General features: G+C 29.2%; 1 protein-coding gene across 13 annotated transcripts in view; it reads right to left on the bottom strand.

Annotated features, from left to right (window-relative positions):
* Positions 1–19005, bottom strand: part of LOC143064796 (RNA-binding motif, single-stranded-interacting protein 3-like) — a 144922-nt gene that overhangs the window by 5363 nt on the left and 120554 nt on the right. For all 13 annotated transcript variants that reach the window (XM_076237900.1, XM_076237899.1, XM_076237902.1 and 10 more), the window contains 6 exons: positions 14176–14395; positions 12402–12508; positions 12038–12096; positions 10828–10978; positions 690–779; positions 240–307 (listed from right to left, as the gene is read on the bottom strand). In XM_076237900.1, the coding sequence (XP_076094015.1) occupies positions 240–307; positions 690–779; positions 10828–10978; positions 12038–12096; positions 12402–12508; positions 14176–14395 (695 nt within the window). The remainder of the gene's footprint in view (positions 1–239; positions 308–689; positions 780–10827; positions 10979–12037; positions 12097–12401; positions 12509–14175; positions 14396–19005) is intronic.

Genomic DNA, 19005 nt, shown 5'->3' with positions numbered 1-19005 from the left:
TACTGAATATAAACTTGGTCATGTTTTTGTCTTCTTGTTTGTGATTAAGATTAGGTAAACATACCACGGTAATAACACTTGTGTTATGTAATTCAAAATCTCGACTTGCTTCTGTGTTTGTGTTAGTTTTTATGATTAGATTAGAGAGTAAATACACTTCTGCTTATGTTGAAGATGCTGATGTTAAGTAGGTTGTGTAAGTGCTCATTATTATGAGGTAGAAGGTAAATACTACTTACGTTGAAGGTTGAGATGTAAATATTTGATAATGTTGCTGTAAGGCATCCTCTGTGGTTAAACCATGTTCCTGTAAGATTAGAAGTTTATGTTATAACACATCAATAAGTCTATTCATATATACATAGTCATTGAGAAAATTTTTTTTGCAATAATTATCAGTATTTCATATTGTGGCTTTCAAAAGTTTTGACCACAGGCATACAATAATAAGTATTCCTGGACCCCAAATTTTTAGTTTCTCAATGGAGTTTCTGTATTTCTGGTTGAAGACTTTATTCACAACTGAATAAATGAAGAATTGCCTTTTGTTATTCTATTAACTATTAGTCTATCAATGAATGGAAAACCCCAGGTCAAATTAATATCACATCATAATAATTCTATTCCACCATTCATAACAATTCTTTAAAATAACCTATAAATGGCCTGATGACCTTGAGTAGACTTACATCTAATTGTAGAGGTTGTAGGAAAGCTCCTGCTCCAGCTGCTGAGTTAGAACCATAGGGGAATTGGTAAGCAGCATTCCCAGTCAGGTACTGCAAAAACAACGCAAAATAATTCAATAAATATTATGTCTTTTTAATTAAATAATGTAAAATTCAAATTTTTTTCAAAGTAAACATTCGTTGCTATAGATCAATATGAAACAGTAAACAAAATTCATGAACCTGCTGATAAAAAAGACTTAAGTCACAGCAGATATGCATAATTTACTTCAAAAGTCAAAATACCTGTATTTGCAAATTAGTTTATATTCATCGGAGTTTGGTTATATGATATTATACACACTTGCTTACGAAATACATACATGCTTACAAATGATAGCAAAAGACAATAGAATATTAAAACCACCTCAAACTTTTACAATATTTATTTGGTCTCTACATGCTAGAATAACATATAAAATTTAAAATATGTATAATACGCATTTCAATATGTTCCAATATAATACAAGTACACACTGGATTATGTTTGGTTACAAAATCTAAATTCTAACAGAATTGTCAGTAATTTGATCAAATATTTGACCTGCATATATTGTTCTTTTTTTTAATTCTTAAATTTTCGGAAAGGCATTGACTGAAAAAAATATTCTACCTGATCAAGTATTTTAATCAAAACTGACAATGTATCTGTTTGCTAAGGATATGGTACTTTTCAAAGAAGATGCATACATCATAAACTAGATCTTTTTTAATGAATTCTCTGTTAAAGGGAAACTTCGCAAAAAAATCAAAAATTGATATTATGTCCATTCTGTATAAATATGATCAAATTTATAGATATTAAAGTTTTATTCCGCTAAATAAGAGATCACCATCAATTTTAAATTTTGTGTATCAGTTCTTTGCTCTCCGCCATCTTGTCACCTTCTCCGATGAAAAATCCCGATATGTCTATAAACCGCAAAGGAACAAAACTACAGTAAACGATGTAGTCGTAATTGCGTGTCGATATCTTGTCAATCGTACGGTTGTTTTATCTGACTGACTAACTTGATACGGAAAATGGTCTTATATTTTTAAATAACCATATAGTCTGTTATTTTTAAACTGATAATATTGTAATTAGTTAAAAAGTCAAAGTTCAAATCATAAATAAGTGTTCCGTGGAAATTGTTTTCGAAAATCTAATTAATAATTCTTTCAAGTAATAAACTTTATTTAAATAAATTCGGATCTTCCCTCATCTGATCACCAGCATGGCTAAAGGTATTACTCCCAAAGGTATTGGAAGGGGTGTAAGGTGACACGTCCAGGTATTCAATCGATTTCCTGTCCGGCGGGCTTGCAAGTTTATGCATCGTTTCACTTCTGTAGGTATTGATCAGTGTACACGACCGTTACTTATAACTTTCCATTTTGAACTATCAGGTGCATGTATAATATACATTTTTGTCTTGCGTGTCCGAAAGTGATATAATATACTAGTCATTACTGAACTCATACGCTTGTTTATAAATAACATTTCTGGTGTAAAGAATATTATTTATAAAAAAAAAATAATACAAAAAAAATAATTGAAGAAATACAAATCTATTTACATATTTTTCCAAGGGTTAATTTGGGAAAATGTAATATATACTCGTTGTCAATAGTTTAGGACAGATTGGAACATACCAGAATTATTGATTTAAAAAAAATGTGCGCACTTGTCGACGATTCGTGTATACATACGCCTGGGTAGAAAGTTACGGAACTATAGTCAGTAGCGCAATTTAAAATATGTATACATGTATACATTGAACATAAGAAAGAAACATACATTTTGTGTAAATTGTGGTAAAAGTTTTGTAAATAGACTAGTCCACGTATGCCAACAGTATGTAATCAACGAATTCGATAGACTATTGTATACCAAAAGAAGAAGAAGAAAAAAAAGAAACAATTTTATTTAAATACAGGTCAATTTATAACTTGCTTTGGTTCATCGAAGTTAAGAACATAGTAAACTCACAGATTTATATATCAATTAGATTGTTCTCGAATAAAGGACGAAATTCGTCTTCATCACAATTGTTCCAACATTCATGTAAAATATATGCAACTGGACGTACACTAATAATCCCCAAGGGATGTGAATATTTTCTAGGAAAACTATTGAGTATCAATTTCGGGATTTATTTTCTTTCTTGATATTCAATGACAGCAATTTAAAGAATAAACTGCTTGTCGGATATTTGTCCGCTTTAGGGGTATTCTTGCAAGTTGAACAGACTTATAATAACATTCAAAAATAGGGAAAGATAGCATTAAATTCGTTGTCTTTTAATTTTAAACATCGTTGGTCAAATAGTCATTTAAGTATAATTTTTATATATACGTTGGGAGACGACGATTATTATAGTAGTCTCAGATTTTAATAAGGACGTTCCCGATTATGAATAAATTTGGTTGACGTTTTTCACACTTGAAAAGAATATCTATTCGTAATTTTTCGATTCCATTCCAATACAAAAGTATTTTTTCTTTATTCGTACATATTATATTCCGCTTCGGTAAAGTTATCTTCAGATAGTTTCATATATTAATTAATACATGGCTTTCAAAAGTCTAAATGTAAGTGTTCTCGTACATTTTTTCGCCTAATAAAGACAAATAAAAATGATTTAGTAAAGCTATTTCTAATTTCAAAGTCCCCCTTTTTTATGAGACATAAATCAAGGACAAGACTTGTATATCATTTCATTCTGACATATGCATTAAGTTTCCCGTCTTTAACCGAAAATTGTGTATTTCTTAGTAAATTTAACTTATTTGAATTCAAATAAATAATAGCACCAAATATAATTAAATAATTCCACGGCGACCAATTTTTATTTGTCACCAACTTGAATATGTATTTTTAATGTGTGTATTAAATGCTCCCACTGATCCGAATAGACAGTCACACCTGGCAAGGTGTGCCCTAGAGGCGTGGTTAAATACCGAAGTGCAAATAACAATTTACCTTTCAACAAGCCATCTACGAGTATTGCCACAGAACCGTGAATACACACATCGTATAACCCTAGTCATAGCAGAGATAGTAAAAGGTCAATAATAGTACACCAACATATTGTCTTTACAGATTATTGTACTTTAATTTGTTCACCTTATCAGTCCGAAAATGCATTTATTAAAAATAAATTTATAACTTTTTGTGTTGTCTACAAAAATAATTCGAATATATACGTTTAACATAGATAATTTATCTCACGAATGAGTACAATTGAACGTCTGTGCGTTTTATCTTCTTATTATCGGATGGTTATTAGATAAAGCATAAGTCATCGGCGCGCTTACGATTACGTTAAAATATGATTAAAAACCAAGACTTTTAATGATTGTATTTTAAATCCCGGCATGCAAAAATCAGGAGAAAACGTCACGACCTACAGGAAGTAGTTGATATTTTTTCATTAATTATTGAATTTCTCCTTTATTACTGCACATATAGCGATAAAACTTTGTGAATATATATATTATGTCATAATGAACATATTTAAACCATAAGTAAAAAATCGTGAATTTTCCCTTTAATGATATATGTTTAAATATAGCATTACTTCTTAAAAAAGCATGTTAAGTACAAAAAAAATGTAATTCTGCAATAGTTAGCAGCATCTTCTTCAATGTTTGTGATACTGAGTATAATACAATGTTAAATAGGAAAATGTTATCATCTATAATAGCAGAAAATATGTTTCATTCAACAATAAACTAATTGTAATTTAATTTGATTACAATTGCAGGTTCCACTGCGAACTCCACAAATTTTCATTCATTGTGTCAAACTGCATATACAAAGAGATGTGTATAAATAAAATAATTTATCTTTCTTTTTCATTCCTTTCTAAAAATGTTATGCAGTTTAAGACAAATCTGACAGAGGTACAATATGTATATATAAAATGTGTAAAGTATACAAAAATACAAAGAGTGTACAATATCTTTTGTTTACAAGTGCCGGGTAAGCATTAGTGGTAGTGATGATACACACTTGGTTTGAAATCAACATCATAGCATTGGTAAATTACATCTAAATATATTTACAGAGGAGTTAGCTTTCATTTGCTATTGTTTGTATGCAAGTTTTGGATTTTATAAAAAAAAAAAAATTTCGATAAAATTGATTTCATTTTTTTTTTTCTTGGTCAAAAAAAAAATAAGGAAATGACCTTGATATATAATCTATGAGATGATTTCAAATTTGATATATAATTTCTGGTTTATATTGATATATAATTAACTGAGAATCTACGAAAGCAGTGCAAATAAAAGCTCAATCCATGCTTACAAACATAAATAAAAAAAACATCAGTATATAATTACTGCAACGGATATATATATATATTTTACAAAGCATAGAGTACATAGTTCAACTGATATATGAATATATATATGGAATAAAACCAACACCAATCATTATTTACCAGGCACTATTCTGTTGGAAGATGTTTTCACCTGACATCTAGACTTCATATACGTCAGTATCCATATTCTCTAATATTTAGCTTCTAGAAAAGTATCTTTATGGTGAACACATCTTTTTTTCTCTCTTCAAACACCAAGTCTTCTACCATTCTTCAAGTTTCAGGTCCTATCTTCACATTACATTGATCACGTTTCAAATCAAAACCAAGCAATCAACAACTTTTTGATATCTTAAATACCATGAAAATGGATTTCCTTATTATTCTTTATATAAAATGATCTTCAGTCATGGATAAATACCCTGTATCCTTTCTTTTTCTTTCAGTTTCTTTTACAACCAAATATGTCTATATCCCTATAGCATGAGTTTGCAAGCAACGGCAAGGAAAGAACAAAATTTTGTGAAACAAAAATTTGTAGATTTAACAATGTTGTGCTGATATTTAGAGTAGTTATGTATATATATAGCCAAAAGCATGTTTTCTTATGTTTTTTGGTTATTTGTGACAATGAGTTGCTGTCTCATTGACATATAACCAACATGATGGCCACATTTCCTTTTAACCATATTGTAGCTCTTGTCATAAGGAAAGTTTCTTTTGCAAGGTCTTAAACATCTTACTTTTCTGTTTTTTTCTGTTTCTTACATTCAATAATGAAGGCAGGTAGTATAAAAACAAATTTCTGACAAATGACTTTATTTTCCATGAATTCAATATGACAACAATGTCATTTGTTAACAAAATGTCAACAAGAGCAGACAACTCCTGTTTAATCTGAATCTGATGATAACTTATTTTTGTAAATATCTCGTTAATGTTTTGATAACTACTCCTTCTAGTAGTGTTTCCTTGTCATTATATTCTATTTTGACTTATCTTGAAACCCCTATCAAGTAGCTATAATCCTCAAAACACTCATGTTATACAGCATTCAGACCAAATAATATACAGCAATTGCAGCAAATAATCAAAACCACACATTTTTTTACAAAAGTTTGATTCAAATTAAACAGGGTTGTTTGCTTACATATAAAACTGCAAATACGCCAATCTCATTGCAGTACGATGTAAAAATAAACAATCTTCATTTGTAAAAATAAGTGAAAAAATTCCTTGGTCAAGTAAATAATAAAGCATTCAAAATAAAAAATAAAAAATATGATAATTAATGATTTAATGAAATTTGATCTACTACTACAGAAGGATAGTAAAGGCAATGGTGTTTTGGAATTGTACTCGCACATACTGATTCTTCAAATTATCTTTCTAATTTTCTTTTACATGCAGGAGTGGGCGTATACATTTGTGGGTACTACTAGTAACATAGAATTTGAATGGCTCTACAAAAAATAGGACAAAATAAAAATGATTTGTTTTCTTTTTCCTGCAGTTTAATTTGTCTGTATGGCAATATTTGAAATAATTTTTACTCTATATATGTAATGTCTGGTCTTTTACTAAATCAGTCATATTTGTAACAAAACACCATTTCCTTCTCAATAAAAACTATTTACATAAACCATCACCAATGAAACATGAGATAGTTCTTTAAGATTTTATGCAGTCCATAAAATAATGTTGTAAATATTTTGCCATTTCTTGAGAGAAAAAAAAAATGTTCAAAGTTGAACAGATATCTTCAATTTCATCCAAATAAACAGGATTTCTAAAAGAAACTGTAACATTAAAGTTATATCTAAAGGACTGCATAGAGATCTTAAAAGAACACATTATAAATAGGAACAACTTTGGATTTACAGAGTTTGCTATTTTGACAAAAAAATACCTATTTACACATTTGTAGAATGTAAATAAATAAGAATCAAAAACCTGAAAAAAATATCAGTTAGGTAAAAGGAAGAAAGACCATGAAAAACTGCAACAAAAACAAACAAAAACTGAAATAAAATATATTATACATATAGGACAATTCCACTATACTGAAAGGTCACTGGATGTCAAAGTTAAAAGTGTTCAGAAAAACAAAAACATATTCAAAAAACATCATGATGTCAAAAAATAACTTAAAATTTGATCAAACATCATATGTTCATATAAAAATGGATTTTCTATTGATTTAAAGAGACAAATCTTTTCTCTGCTAACCGTATATACTTGCTTTAAATAATTTTTTATATTAAAATAATTTGCACCGAATAAATAAGTATTTTTTGCTATACATTTTATGTATATATATAAATTATATATACTGTAAGTAGATTCACCAATATCATTTGTGTAATACCACATCACCAGCATAATATGAATCTCTCTACATTTACTATTTATGAAAACTATTATAGGATTTATTCCTATGCAACTTTTATTATTTTAACAGTTTTAATGATAATTTCAAAGGGATATTCAACGTCAACTACAGAACTAAAGAAACTGTTAATCAGAAAATATTTCAAGTTTACCCTGATTTTCTTCAGCTAATTCCAGTAAATATGATGTATATTAGTAGGAGTATCATTATGGCTGAGTAGTTTACACAAGATGAAAGTTTTACTTAGCACCACTTTTTTAAATGCTTGGATTTGATTATTGCTACCGTTTTATATAACTACGGAATTAGAGTTTACTGGTAAAAAGTGGATATATGTTGCTATATATTAACACATTGTGAATATAAGGAATAATATCGGGCGATCACAAAATGGATCTCGTCATTGGAGGTAGCACTTTTGGTGAGGATTTTTTATGATATAAAATATTTTTATAAAAAAACTGGCCTACCATTATCGGCACAAATAATTTTCTAACTTGTTATATCACTTATGAGGGCAAGGTTTTATAGAGTTTTGGTATAAATTACAAATTAAATTTGGTATAGCCTATTAATTTCTACTATGCATTTCAACAGCCACTTAGTATTAACAAGATTATAGAAATCTAAGCCAACATGTAAACAAATTTAATAGTTTATACATGCTTGTAACATGTTAGATTATATAGTTTTAAAAAAAAAACCTGAGTATTTTTTCACTTTGATGAAAAAAATATAAACAAAATTTACAGATGCTAATTTAATATATTAAGTACCACTTTTAAACTTTATATACTTTTGCAACAAACGTAAAAATTACTTAACAAATTTATAAATTAATATCTATTAGAAATATGTATCTATAAAATATTTATTCTACTCAAAAAAACTACGGAGTGTTCTCTTAAGAATTTTGTCATCTGAATCATAATTATCAGGGAATATTGATTTAAATCATTTTGTTTTGGTTCCTAACTGCATTTTTTTTTTACACTCAAAATCAATTTTAAGACCAGACAATTCTCGATGAAAACAGAAAAATCTAAATTTCTCCCTCCACAATATGATCCCATTAAGATAAACCATGACAGTTATCATTAACTTGTAAAAGAATGGAATTTAACAAAACATAAAAGTTTCCCCATCTACATCATCTTATAAATTTCCTAATTTTTTGCATATGACAAAAATAACACACATTATATTTACAACTATTTACATTTGCATAGATCTTCATGATACAGATGTTTGAAATCTGAAAAGCAAAATTAGTTTACAAACAAAAAATTCAATTTTTGTCAAATTTATATTGTAACTGAAACTAACTGGATGTGTGTATAGAAATTTGTCTATTCATTCATGCTGCAATCCTAAAAGGCTTTAAACAAAACATCATGCTTCTTATAATATTTGGTTCCACTCACATAGGACAAGCAGGACACAAAATAAAGTGTTTTTGGCATTCCAGATTTTGATTTTAATATTTTGAATGTTTCATTCCAAGCTATCAACACAGATCTCTACAGTTACACAATGAAATTCACTAATAAAAAAAAGATATTCAAAAGCAAATGTAGAGAAACTGCAAGTGGAATTCTTTTTCATAATTTTGAATGAGGGCAAAATGAAAGAACCTGTTTTCTTCAAAATTCTAACATCATTATAAGAAAAAAGCCAAAAAAATGGTGAATTGATCCTTTAATTCATTACAATTGATAAAAATCTTATTGAAAAAAATTCAAAAAAAAATTCATTTAGACATTGTTAATATTCTACTTGCAGCTTAAAAAGCGGACAACACAAATTCTAAGTTTGAGGTGATTGATTCAATAACTAAATGTTAATGCATTGCCCAAGATGATCATTGGCCTACCGAGCCTTGGGAAATGTGTAGCTGTCCCATTTGAGCAGATAAAGAGGGAAGCGTGGACTGGATACATGGGGTACCAGTGTACATCGTTGATGACGGAACAATCTGAAACAGAATCAGACCTTACTCAATGCTAGCATAAATTATCCAATTTTCGTTAGTAGAATTACCAAAGATTAGCCAAGATGCTAGCATTAGGTCTTTAAACTAAATTTGCAAATAAAATTAGATGCAAAAAGCTATAATTCATTGACAATGTTCACTTGTTTAGCCTTTTTCAGTCTGAATAGAGGATGAATTAAATAAACTATGATAACAAACAGAAATTAAAATAAAATCTAGACTTATAGAAAATTAGTCAGTTAAAAAAAAGTTTAAAGGGGACAGTTCCATTCCAAGGTGGTCTGTAGGCATATGATAATTGGACAAACTTCTATAAATATAGCTATGTAATCATAAATATTACTCAATAAATAAGTGTTTAAAGTTGGTCTCACAACAAAAAGGAGAGTAAATAAAAATAAACTGCAAAAGATGACAAACTTTTCTAAATAAAGAAATAAGGATCTTAGGTTTACAATATCAATAAGGAGATCTGAATTACCATGATATTATAACAATGTATATTCTGAACAAATAATAACTTTAATTTCTTTGGCATATGAAAAAAAGATCACCTTTGGGTGTTTTCTCTCTCTGATCTACCTTAAATTCTTTATTCATTCCATAATTCCTTTCCTATATTTTCAAAATTCTGTCTCCAACATGTTTATGGTTCAAATGCATTATTCCGCCAAAATTTTACCAACACTGTATGATTTTTTATGAGCCAGTATAATTTCAGTTACAAATTCATTGCGTCAGTAACAATAAAAAAAATATGTACACTCATTCATGGTTTTCTTAAGATGGTCATTGACCAAAATAACTATCCTACACAAAAATAAAATCAAATAAAATCGAAATAAAAATGACTCAAGAATGTGTTATCTAAAATCTGCTAAAATGTACATGATGATAAATTCTACCCAAAATACTACATTCAAATTAAAATGAAAGTGCTAAAGATTATTGTGAAATACTGCCACAAAATTCTTCATAATTTGTTTATATTTAAGTCTCTCAATAATTATTACCATTTACTATTGTATCAACATACATAACATTTACTATTTTAATCTTCCTTAAACATTCAAATAGCAATTGATCAAACTGGTTTTATAATATATACTTTTTAGTACATCTCATATTGTGCAAGAAATTCTTTCACTTCTAAAAAGTTTCTATGCAGAAAATGAAATTGATTGATGATAAAAGTACTTTTCATAAAGAATTTGAAATTGTATTTCACATTAATGTGTCACACTTTATACACAATATCCACAAATCATCCACTCATATTCCACTAAGCATATTAACAATCATTTGTTCATGAAGTAAGTTCATATAAAAGTTCACAATTTATTTTCAATTTGACGGATCAATCAAACCTTGTGCCTGGCCACTATAATAAGAAAATGGGCTTACATGGGCCATTGGTGGTTGAACTATGTAGCCACTAGGATGGACCCAGCCTGCTGCACCTGCTGACTGATGAACTTGGTATGTGGTTTGGGGTGTGGTTGCCATGGAGTATCTAGGGAGAAGGCCTTGGCTAAGCAACTGCTGGGCAGCAAGTCTGAAAAAAATTAATATAAGCTTATTATAAACATAAATAAATTGATAGCATATAAAAAAAAAAAAACATCATTTAGACTATAAAACATAAATAAAAATATTTGAAGTTGAGAATACATATATGTAAAAAACATAATCAAGCTGAAGAGAATAAGGGTGGTTGAGTCAAAAATAATAAACAAGATACAGAAAATTAATAATAATAAGTGCAAGTACTTTTGGATGTACATCAATATACCACACAGTGAAATAATCATATGATTACTGTTTTGGTGCACATGACAAGTTTCTGGAATTACCTTCATCAGGTATTCTTCTGACTAAACGTAAGGAAGCCAAATTCATAAAACAATAGTCAAACACACTTCACATAAAATTTTCCTACAGGTAGTTTTACAATACATGTATCAAATTGATTTTTATTGAAAATTTCCTATCAAAATGCATCGTTTTAATCCTAACAGAAGCACTGTCTATTGGGTGGATGGAACAATATAGGAATGAAAGTCCATCAGTGTGACAACTACAGAAGTAACTAGTGAAACTGCGAGCTACTGCTCACTGATGATACCCCCGCCGCAAGTGGATAATATTAATAGTGTAAAAATATGCAAGTGTTCGGTAAACAGGAAGTTATTGAGTGATGACTCTGAAAACACATCACACGGTATAGCTGACTTATATAAACCTTGAAACCAAATTTCAGAAAGCCTTGTATTGTTGTTCCTGAGAAAATTGTGACGAAAATTTTCAACTTGGCTATCATGTGTAATATCATACAAGTGTTCGGTAAACAGGAAGTTGCCAAGTGATGAATCTGAAAACGCACCACACAGTATAGCTGACTTATATCAAGCCTGAAACCAAATTTCAGAAATCCTGGTAGTGTAGTTCCTGAGAAAAATGTGACGAAAAATATTGATGGGATGGACGGACTGACGAACTGACGGACTGACGGACGGACAGACAGAGGTAAAACAGTATACCCCCCTTTTTTTCAAAGCGGGGGTATAAATATGTAAATACTGTACTATATTTCGACTATAAAGTAAAAACTTACCCATTTTGTTGAGCTATAATACTTGCTTGGTCAGCATATGCAGATGATGGAATTAGTAACTACAAAATATAATAAGTAATTAATACTTCATCGAAGCAAAGAGAGCTGGAATGAGTAACTAGTTTCTGAGCAGAGCATCAGTTCTCTCATCAAATTGATAAGGAATGACAAATTTTCAAATGTTCTACAAATCTTTGAACAATCAATTATTCTTAGTTATGTTTTAAAAATATCTTCCTCTCATATTATTTTGTCTATTCAGATCATTCTACCTCATTTTAATTAGGATATTCTACTCTAAAATTATCTCAATGAAATCCTTTTTATCTAGAGTAATCTCCCCTTGACAGAATAAGTAACTTACATCTCTAGTTGCATCAGCCCAAATTTTTGTAGGAATTGTGAGAGCTTGTGGTGTCTTTTTCTTATTTCCACCATCAGCAAGTTTGACTATCATAGGTTCTGTACTGCCTAAAAAAGAAAGAGATAAAAGATAAATATTGCCAAATTAAAGAAGAAAGATTCAATTTTGATGATGTGTGTTTATCATTTTTGGTACAAATGTAGATTAGGTTTGGTTTCTGTGTTTTTTAAAGTTTTTAATGAAATATGAAATCTTAATTAAGATCATCTCAGTATGTGCAAAATTTTAGTGCAACAGTTTTAGTATCAGATTTGCAGACTGATAGTCAATATTTTTTTTTGTCAGAGTATTTTTTAATAAAAGTGTTGACAACTTATCAGATTTGCTCTCTGTTAAAAATGAACTCCCAACAGATTGTTCACTTCATTGTAGTCTTATTCAGCTATTATTCTTGAGATCTAAAATATATGACTAGTTGCTATGGTAACACATTTTTTATTTGACAAATGATGTAAGAATAATACTTCACATCAAGTTACAACTTGATATATCATGCTAACATAATCTTGATCACAAATACTTCTCTCTTCAAAATTTACATTTAAATGGGTTTATATCTACTCCTGAATTTTTCCTATTGAAAGTTATTATGTGTACTTATTTCAAGGAATTTTGGGTGTTGCATTTTCAAAAAACAAAATAATTGATATGTGTGTGCAGTTTTTGTTAGCATTGTCACATATGTGTATTTTCTATTTAAAAAAAATGGCTTAAAAACAAGAAAAATGACAATTTTTGTTACAGATTTTCCTTTGCACTGTTAAATAAGATTTTTTTTTATGTCACACAGTGTAGGCAGCTGTGAACCGTATAAGCTTTAAGTAATGTATACAAATTTTTAAATGCCAAGGTATTTAGTTTGACATACCACGTTTCGGGATGAATTGTTTGTCAACGTGGGCTCGTTACTACACCTTTGTTATGCAAACTAAGTTAAAGCTTCACCGAATTTCTCATAACACTGCTATTAATGGTGGTTTTCAAAAAAGATTTATGCAGGTATAATATTTTTAATCTAAAATTAGCCCTTTTACCTATGCAAGGAAAACTTTTACTGAAACGCAGTATTGTAATAGAGTGAATACAAAAAATGGCTGTAAATGTATAGAGCAGATTTACACAAATTTCAGCACCTTTTTGTATTTAAAAGTAGTTCATATTAAAAATCAAAATTAATACAAACAAATACAAGTTAGAGAATTTCTTCTCTAAATGTAAATTTCTGCATTAAAATAATTAGAACACAGACTGTAAATGTATAAAAGTCCTGATAAAGCTGTTAACATCTAATTAGAAATGAAACCTTTCCCTTAGTGCCCTTAAATGGCCATATCTGCGATCAAAGCTCTCAAGTTATAGGTCTTTAACGCCAATCATTAACATAAAAGGGTGATATATAGGACAATATCAACTTTGGTATTATTGCCCACTATATCACTATATTCAATCTCTCAAGTCAGGTGGTGATATATGACACCAACCTGATATTCTATGGAAAAAATTTAAATTTACGATATTTGAACTTTGTAATTAAAAGATAAAATCATGCAAGAAAGAAAGTTTGGGGGTCACCACAGACGATAACATCTAATATGATAATTATAGAATACTACAGATTAATTACTTTAAAAAACTTTATTAATATTCCTTCAAAGCAGGTGATAAGGTTAATAAAAAAGATAATAAGTATGTATATTGTAAAAAAGGCACATACCTGGTACAAGTTTTCCATTAAAAACAGTTATAATTTGTTCACATTTTTCTTTCGATTCCATTCTTGCAAAACCTACTCCTTTACTGACACCATCAGGGTTTCTTAAAATTCTTGTAGATATAACAGTACCATATTCCTTAAACATATTTTCTAAATGTGTTTCTGTATATTGTATTGGCAAATTGGCAATGTATAAGTTGGTAGGATCTTGTTCTTGTTGCTGAAAAATAATAAATGTACTGTAAAGATTGGTTGCTTTTTTAAATCAATGTTTATCTTTCTGATAAAACAGAGCAAAGTGAACATTTCAATTAAAGAACATTACAGCAACCCAAGGATGAAAGACCATTACAGCTATCCAAGGATAAAAGAACATTACAGCAACCCAAGGTCAAAAGAACATTACAGCTACCCAAGAATGACAGAACATTGCAGCTACCCAAGGATGAAAGAACATAACAGCTACCCAAGGATAAAAGAACATTGCAGCTACCAAAGGATAACAGACCATTAAGCAACCCAAGGATGAAAGAACATTACAGCTACCCAAGAACAAAAGAACATTGCATCTAAATAAGGATAAAAGAACATTGCAGATACCCAAGGATGAAAGAATGCTGCAGCTTCCCAAGGATAAAAGATCATTATATCAACCCAAGGATGAAAGAACAGTGCAGGTTCCGAAGGAACCACAATCAGAAAATGTATCTACTTGAAGTATATTTAAGTTATCTCTATTCTAATGCAAAACAATTTCATTATTAAATTTCAATCATGATTTCAGTGTAAAATCTTCATTAAAGAAAATTCTGTGAAAAGATGTTATCTCCTTTGGTCCCTACACTAGGTGACGTCATAGGCATGCTTCCGGCGTCAAACATAAACACCGGCGTTTTCTGGCTTCTGTGCCGCTTCAGAATGTAATAAACTTTGATAAAAAGATTTTTAGGTGCAACATGTGAGTTTTTTGGCTTATTATTGTAGAAATTACATGTCAATATATTCAGCAATTCTAAATGTTGGATTCCTTAGTTACAGACAAGGAGATAGAGAATTTTACGCTTACTGTCATCCAATCAGAACCATTGTTACAAAATAATTGCATTAGAATAGGTTTTGCATTGTCATATTCAACTATATGATTTGAATTTGGATATTTTTTTTAAGTATGTTTGACACCATATCTATTTTGATTGAATGATTGTTGAATGCTATTTCTATTTCGATATAAGACATTTATTAGATTTTTTATTCAATTTAACATTACATATAACAAATGATCCCAATTTAAAAATTCTATTAACCTCTACTTGGGGTTATGGATTTTCTTGCAAATTGAAACCTGCACACATCAAAATTTTGGCTTGTCTAATTTACCAATAAAGTGCCATTGTATTTTGTCATCTAATCAATATTCTGAAAATTGACCTTTAATTATGTGCCATTATGTCTGAAAAAATGGTAAAGAAGGCATATTAAGATGATAAATCAAGGATCAGCCATTTACAATTTACATAACCAAACACACTGGACTCCATACAAACAATTTTACCTCTCATTTCCAATGACAAATACAATTTATTTCTTGTCACATTTTATTCCGATCATACTGAACAAGAATGAGCTTAAACATGCAAGCCATACAATTATAAATCAATTTTCCCTGATGCCATATACCCTTTTAAGGTGTCAATAAATTTGTGCGACAGTTTGAATTACTAGGGGTGTAATTGTCATGTTATTGTATAAGATGTGATTTTTATCAATAAACTACCAGCACTTGATATTTACTTTCAAAATACAATTAAATAATATCAAACCAGTCGGTGATTTTGGTGCAAAAAAAGATATACTTATTTAAAGACCAAACATTCATTACTTTACATGTACTTTTAATGAATATGATCGGAAAACCCTCACAGCTCAAAAGTAAACAATTATTAAATTTAACTTGAATATCATCTCATTATGAAAACATGGTTCAAGCAACCTCTCAAAACACAAACTTCACTTTTACAAAGCCTATTCTAATATTTATCTTGATAAAAAAACTTTACCCACAAAAATACCATAGGCATGTTCCAATTTAAAATGCAAATATCTTACTATCACAATGGGTATCAATGAAGAAAATTAAGCTTTAGATTAATATATAATGCCCAACGCTGATGACTGATCCCATAAGATTTTTCATTGCAAAAGTACTGAAATAAAACAAGACCCATAGTAATCAAATGCACCAGCATGAAATATAAATAATGATTAAAATATCATATATAATTTAAATGGAAGATAATAATTCAACTATTTTACTTTTTATGACAAGTATAATTGATTTTTTTCTGGCAAAATTCCATTTACATTGGGTCAACAACCATAAACCTAAAGTCAACTCAGATTTCACAACTGTTGAAATTAAACTGACATAACAGGTAAATAAACCCCAAATTGCAGCATGAATACCTGCAGGAAACCTGGTGGACCAGTAAATTTGAGCATGAATATGGATTTCTTTTTCAAATTTTATCCATATTTTCATTGTTATGTGTTTGTGTTAGTGGTGTTTCTTATTTTTTTCAGTAAACATTTTTAACCAACATTCTAGGGGCAATCTTAATCTCAAGGTCAGTGATTAATACACTAACCAGTCGCTTATCTGAACAGGAAACCAGCTTCCTGTCGGCTAGGGGCTAAACTGATATTCTCCAAAAAAAAAGCTTTTGGTTAATTAGCATCTATTTTTTCATATCTAGGTATTGCAAAATTTATTTCTGTTGCCTTCTCCTATTTCTCAAATGCCATTTTTTGACACACGAATAAATTAACTAAAAACTGGATTCTGTCAATAAACATATGATTCACATAAAACATGAGCTACTCTAAAACAGATAATATCCTTGAAAAAAAAATGATAACCATAAAACATGCATTACTTAACACACATAAAAAAAAATATATAAAAAAAATTCCACTGACACTTTATCTCATCAAATTGTTCATGCTTTACACCCATACTGTATCATTAATTTAAACAAGATGCTTTCATTACCCTTAAAGGTATGTGGGTATTCATGTGTATAGATAGATGAAGAATACCGCCTCATCTCAAATGACACGTCTGGTACAATATAATCATTTAAAAATTCAATTTGCTGAAAACTGCCATATGTTGATAAATTTTCTACTTTAAGTGGAAAAGCACAAAACATTTGAAATGATTTGATAAGAATTGTGTTTTTATGAAAAAGAATGTTGCAATTTTAAAAATTCAACTGTTGGACCACCTTAATTTGAAATTTTAAGGACTAAATCAATGTCAGCTGGATTTAAGTACACATGTATCATGTGACCTCAAAATACCCACAAGAAATAAAACATGTTTTCAGTATCTGCCAAACTAGAGTTGTTAAATTCTCTTTTGAACTGTGTTGTGATAAATTTTTACATTTATAGAACTGACTTTATATTAATTTCATAGCAAATATGCAAAATAGAGTTTATGTAACGGAAGTTTAAGACCTGCCACCTAAGTGATTTAGCTAACCTATTTTGAACTAACTACTTGTCTGAATTTGATGTTTTTTACATTAAACCCTCCTATCAATTTATAGACCCTCAGATCTTTCCATGGACTGTTTTTATTATATATTGTTGTATCTGTAACAATTCAACCTTAAACAGCTGCACTTTAGTGTAAAACATTTGTATAAATTCTCTTCATAAAACCTAACAAATTCATAAAATTGTAAACTTTTTTTCACTTCAACAAATCCTTTAACATGTGGTTATGCTGAAAGAGTTTCTTAAAAAAGGGATTAAATGAATAATTTCTTTACGTGAAAAGAACACTTCTTTGCTTGTAACAGTAGGATAGAAATATGAAGAAATATGATACTTAATGTTTGTTTTGTAAAGAAGATCTAATATGTCAAACAAAATAAAGAGAAAGTAAAATACCAAATGAAATTACAATTTAATCAATGACCTAAGGGGCACATATGAAATATAACCTACTTGTTTTGTCCTACATAGAACAATTTGAAAAGCATGCGAAAAAATCATTTAAATTTCTAAACAATATCATCACTGAACCATTCTACATAATAAGTAAAAAGATTTTCCATTATACCAACACACATATAGTTTTCATTTTGATTAAGAGGGAAATTGGGGAATTGGGGGTCTCCTCATTTTTATTCAGAAAATTTGTTGATTGAAAAGAAACACTTGGTAAGAATATAGATGCACTGTTTAAAGTGCACTGTATAATTCACTGAATGTAGTTATCTGATTTCTTCAGTAAGGTTATATCTTATTAAACAATTTAAAACACAAAACTCTCTTACTCTTTTTACAGGAAATTAGCTTGTTACATTTCATAGACCACCACAGTGATTAGCACATACTAAATACTGTTTTTTTCTGGTGTGTGTTATCAGAAATGACTTATATTTGATATATCTATGAACATTGAAAAATTAACATAACAGCCCAGAGAAGCCCCTACACATGAATGTAAAAAATGACATCCTTTTACATCATCAAGCATGTTATAAGCCATTTAGAACTCATATCAGATTACCCAAATCTAGTAACTAAATAGGAGTTCTATTGAATTAATATCTTATTATTCTTTATTTTTCATGCAAAAGAATATCAATTGTCATGACAAATGACTAACATAATGATCACAACACAATCTCTTATTTAATTCTAAGAAAACATATTTTTCCTTTCATCCATTTAGACAGAGTAGATTGGAAATAACTTAGAGATTGTCATTCAAATATTGATCTGTTTCCAAGCATATAATTGTTTGGACATTGTATG

Source organism: Mytilus galloprovincialis, chromosome 2 (genome assembly GCF_965363235.1).
Source record: "Mytilus galloprovincialis chromosome 2, xbMytGall1.hap1.1, whole genome shotgun sequence".
Lineage (NCBI taxonomy): Eukaryota > Metazoa > Mollusca > Bivalvia > Mytilida > Mytilidae > Mytilus > Mytilus galloprovincialis.
Note: the sequence above shows the minus strand (reverse complement) of the source record. Positions and strands in the feature narration are given on the sequence as shown.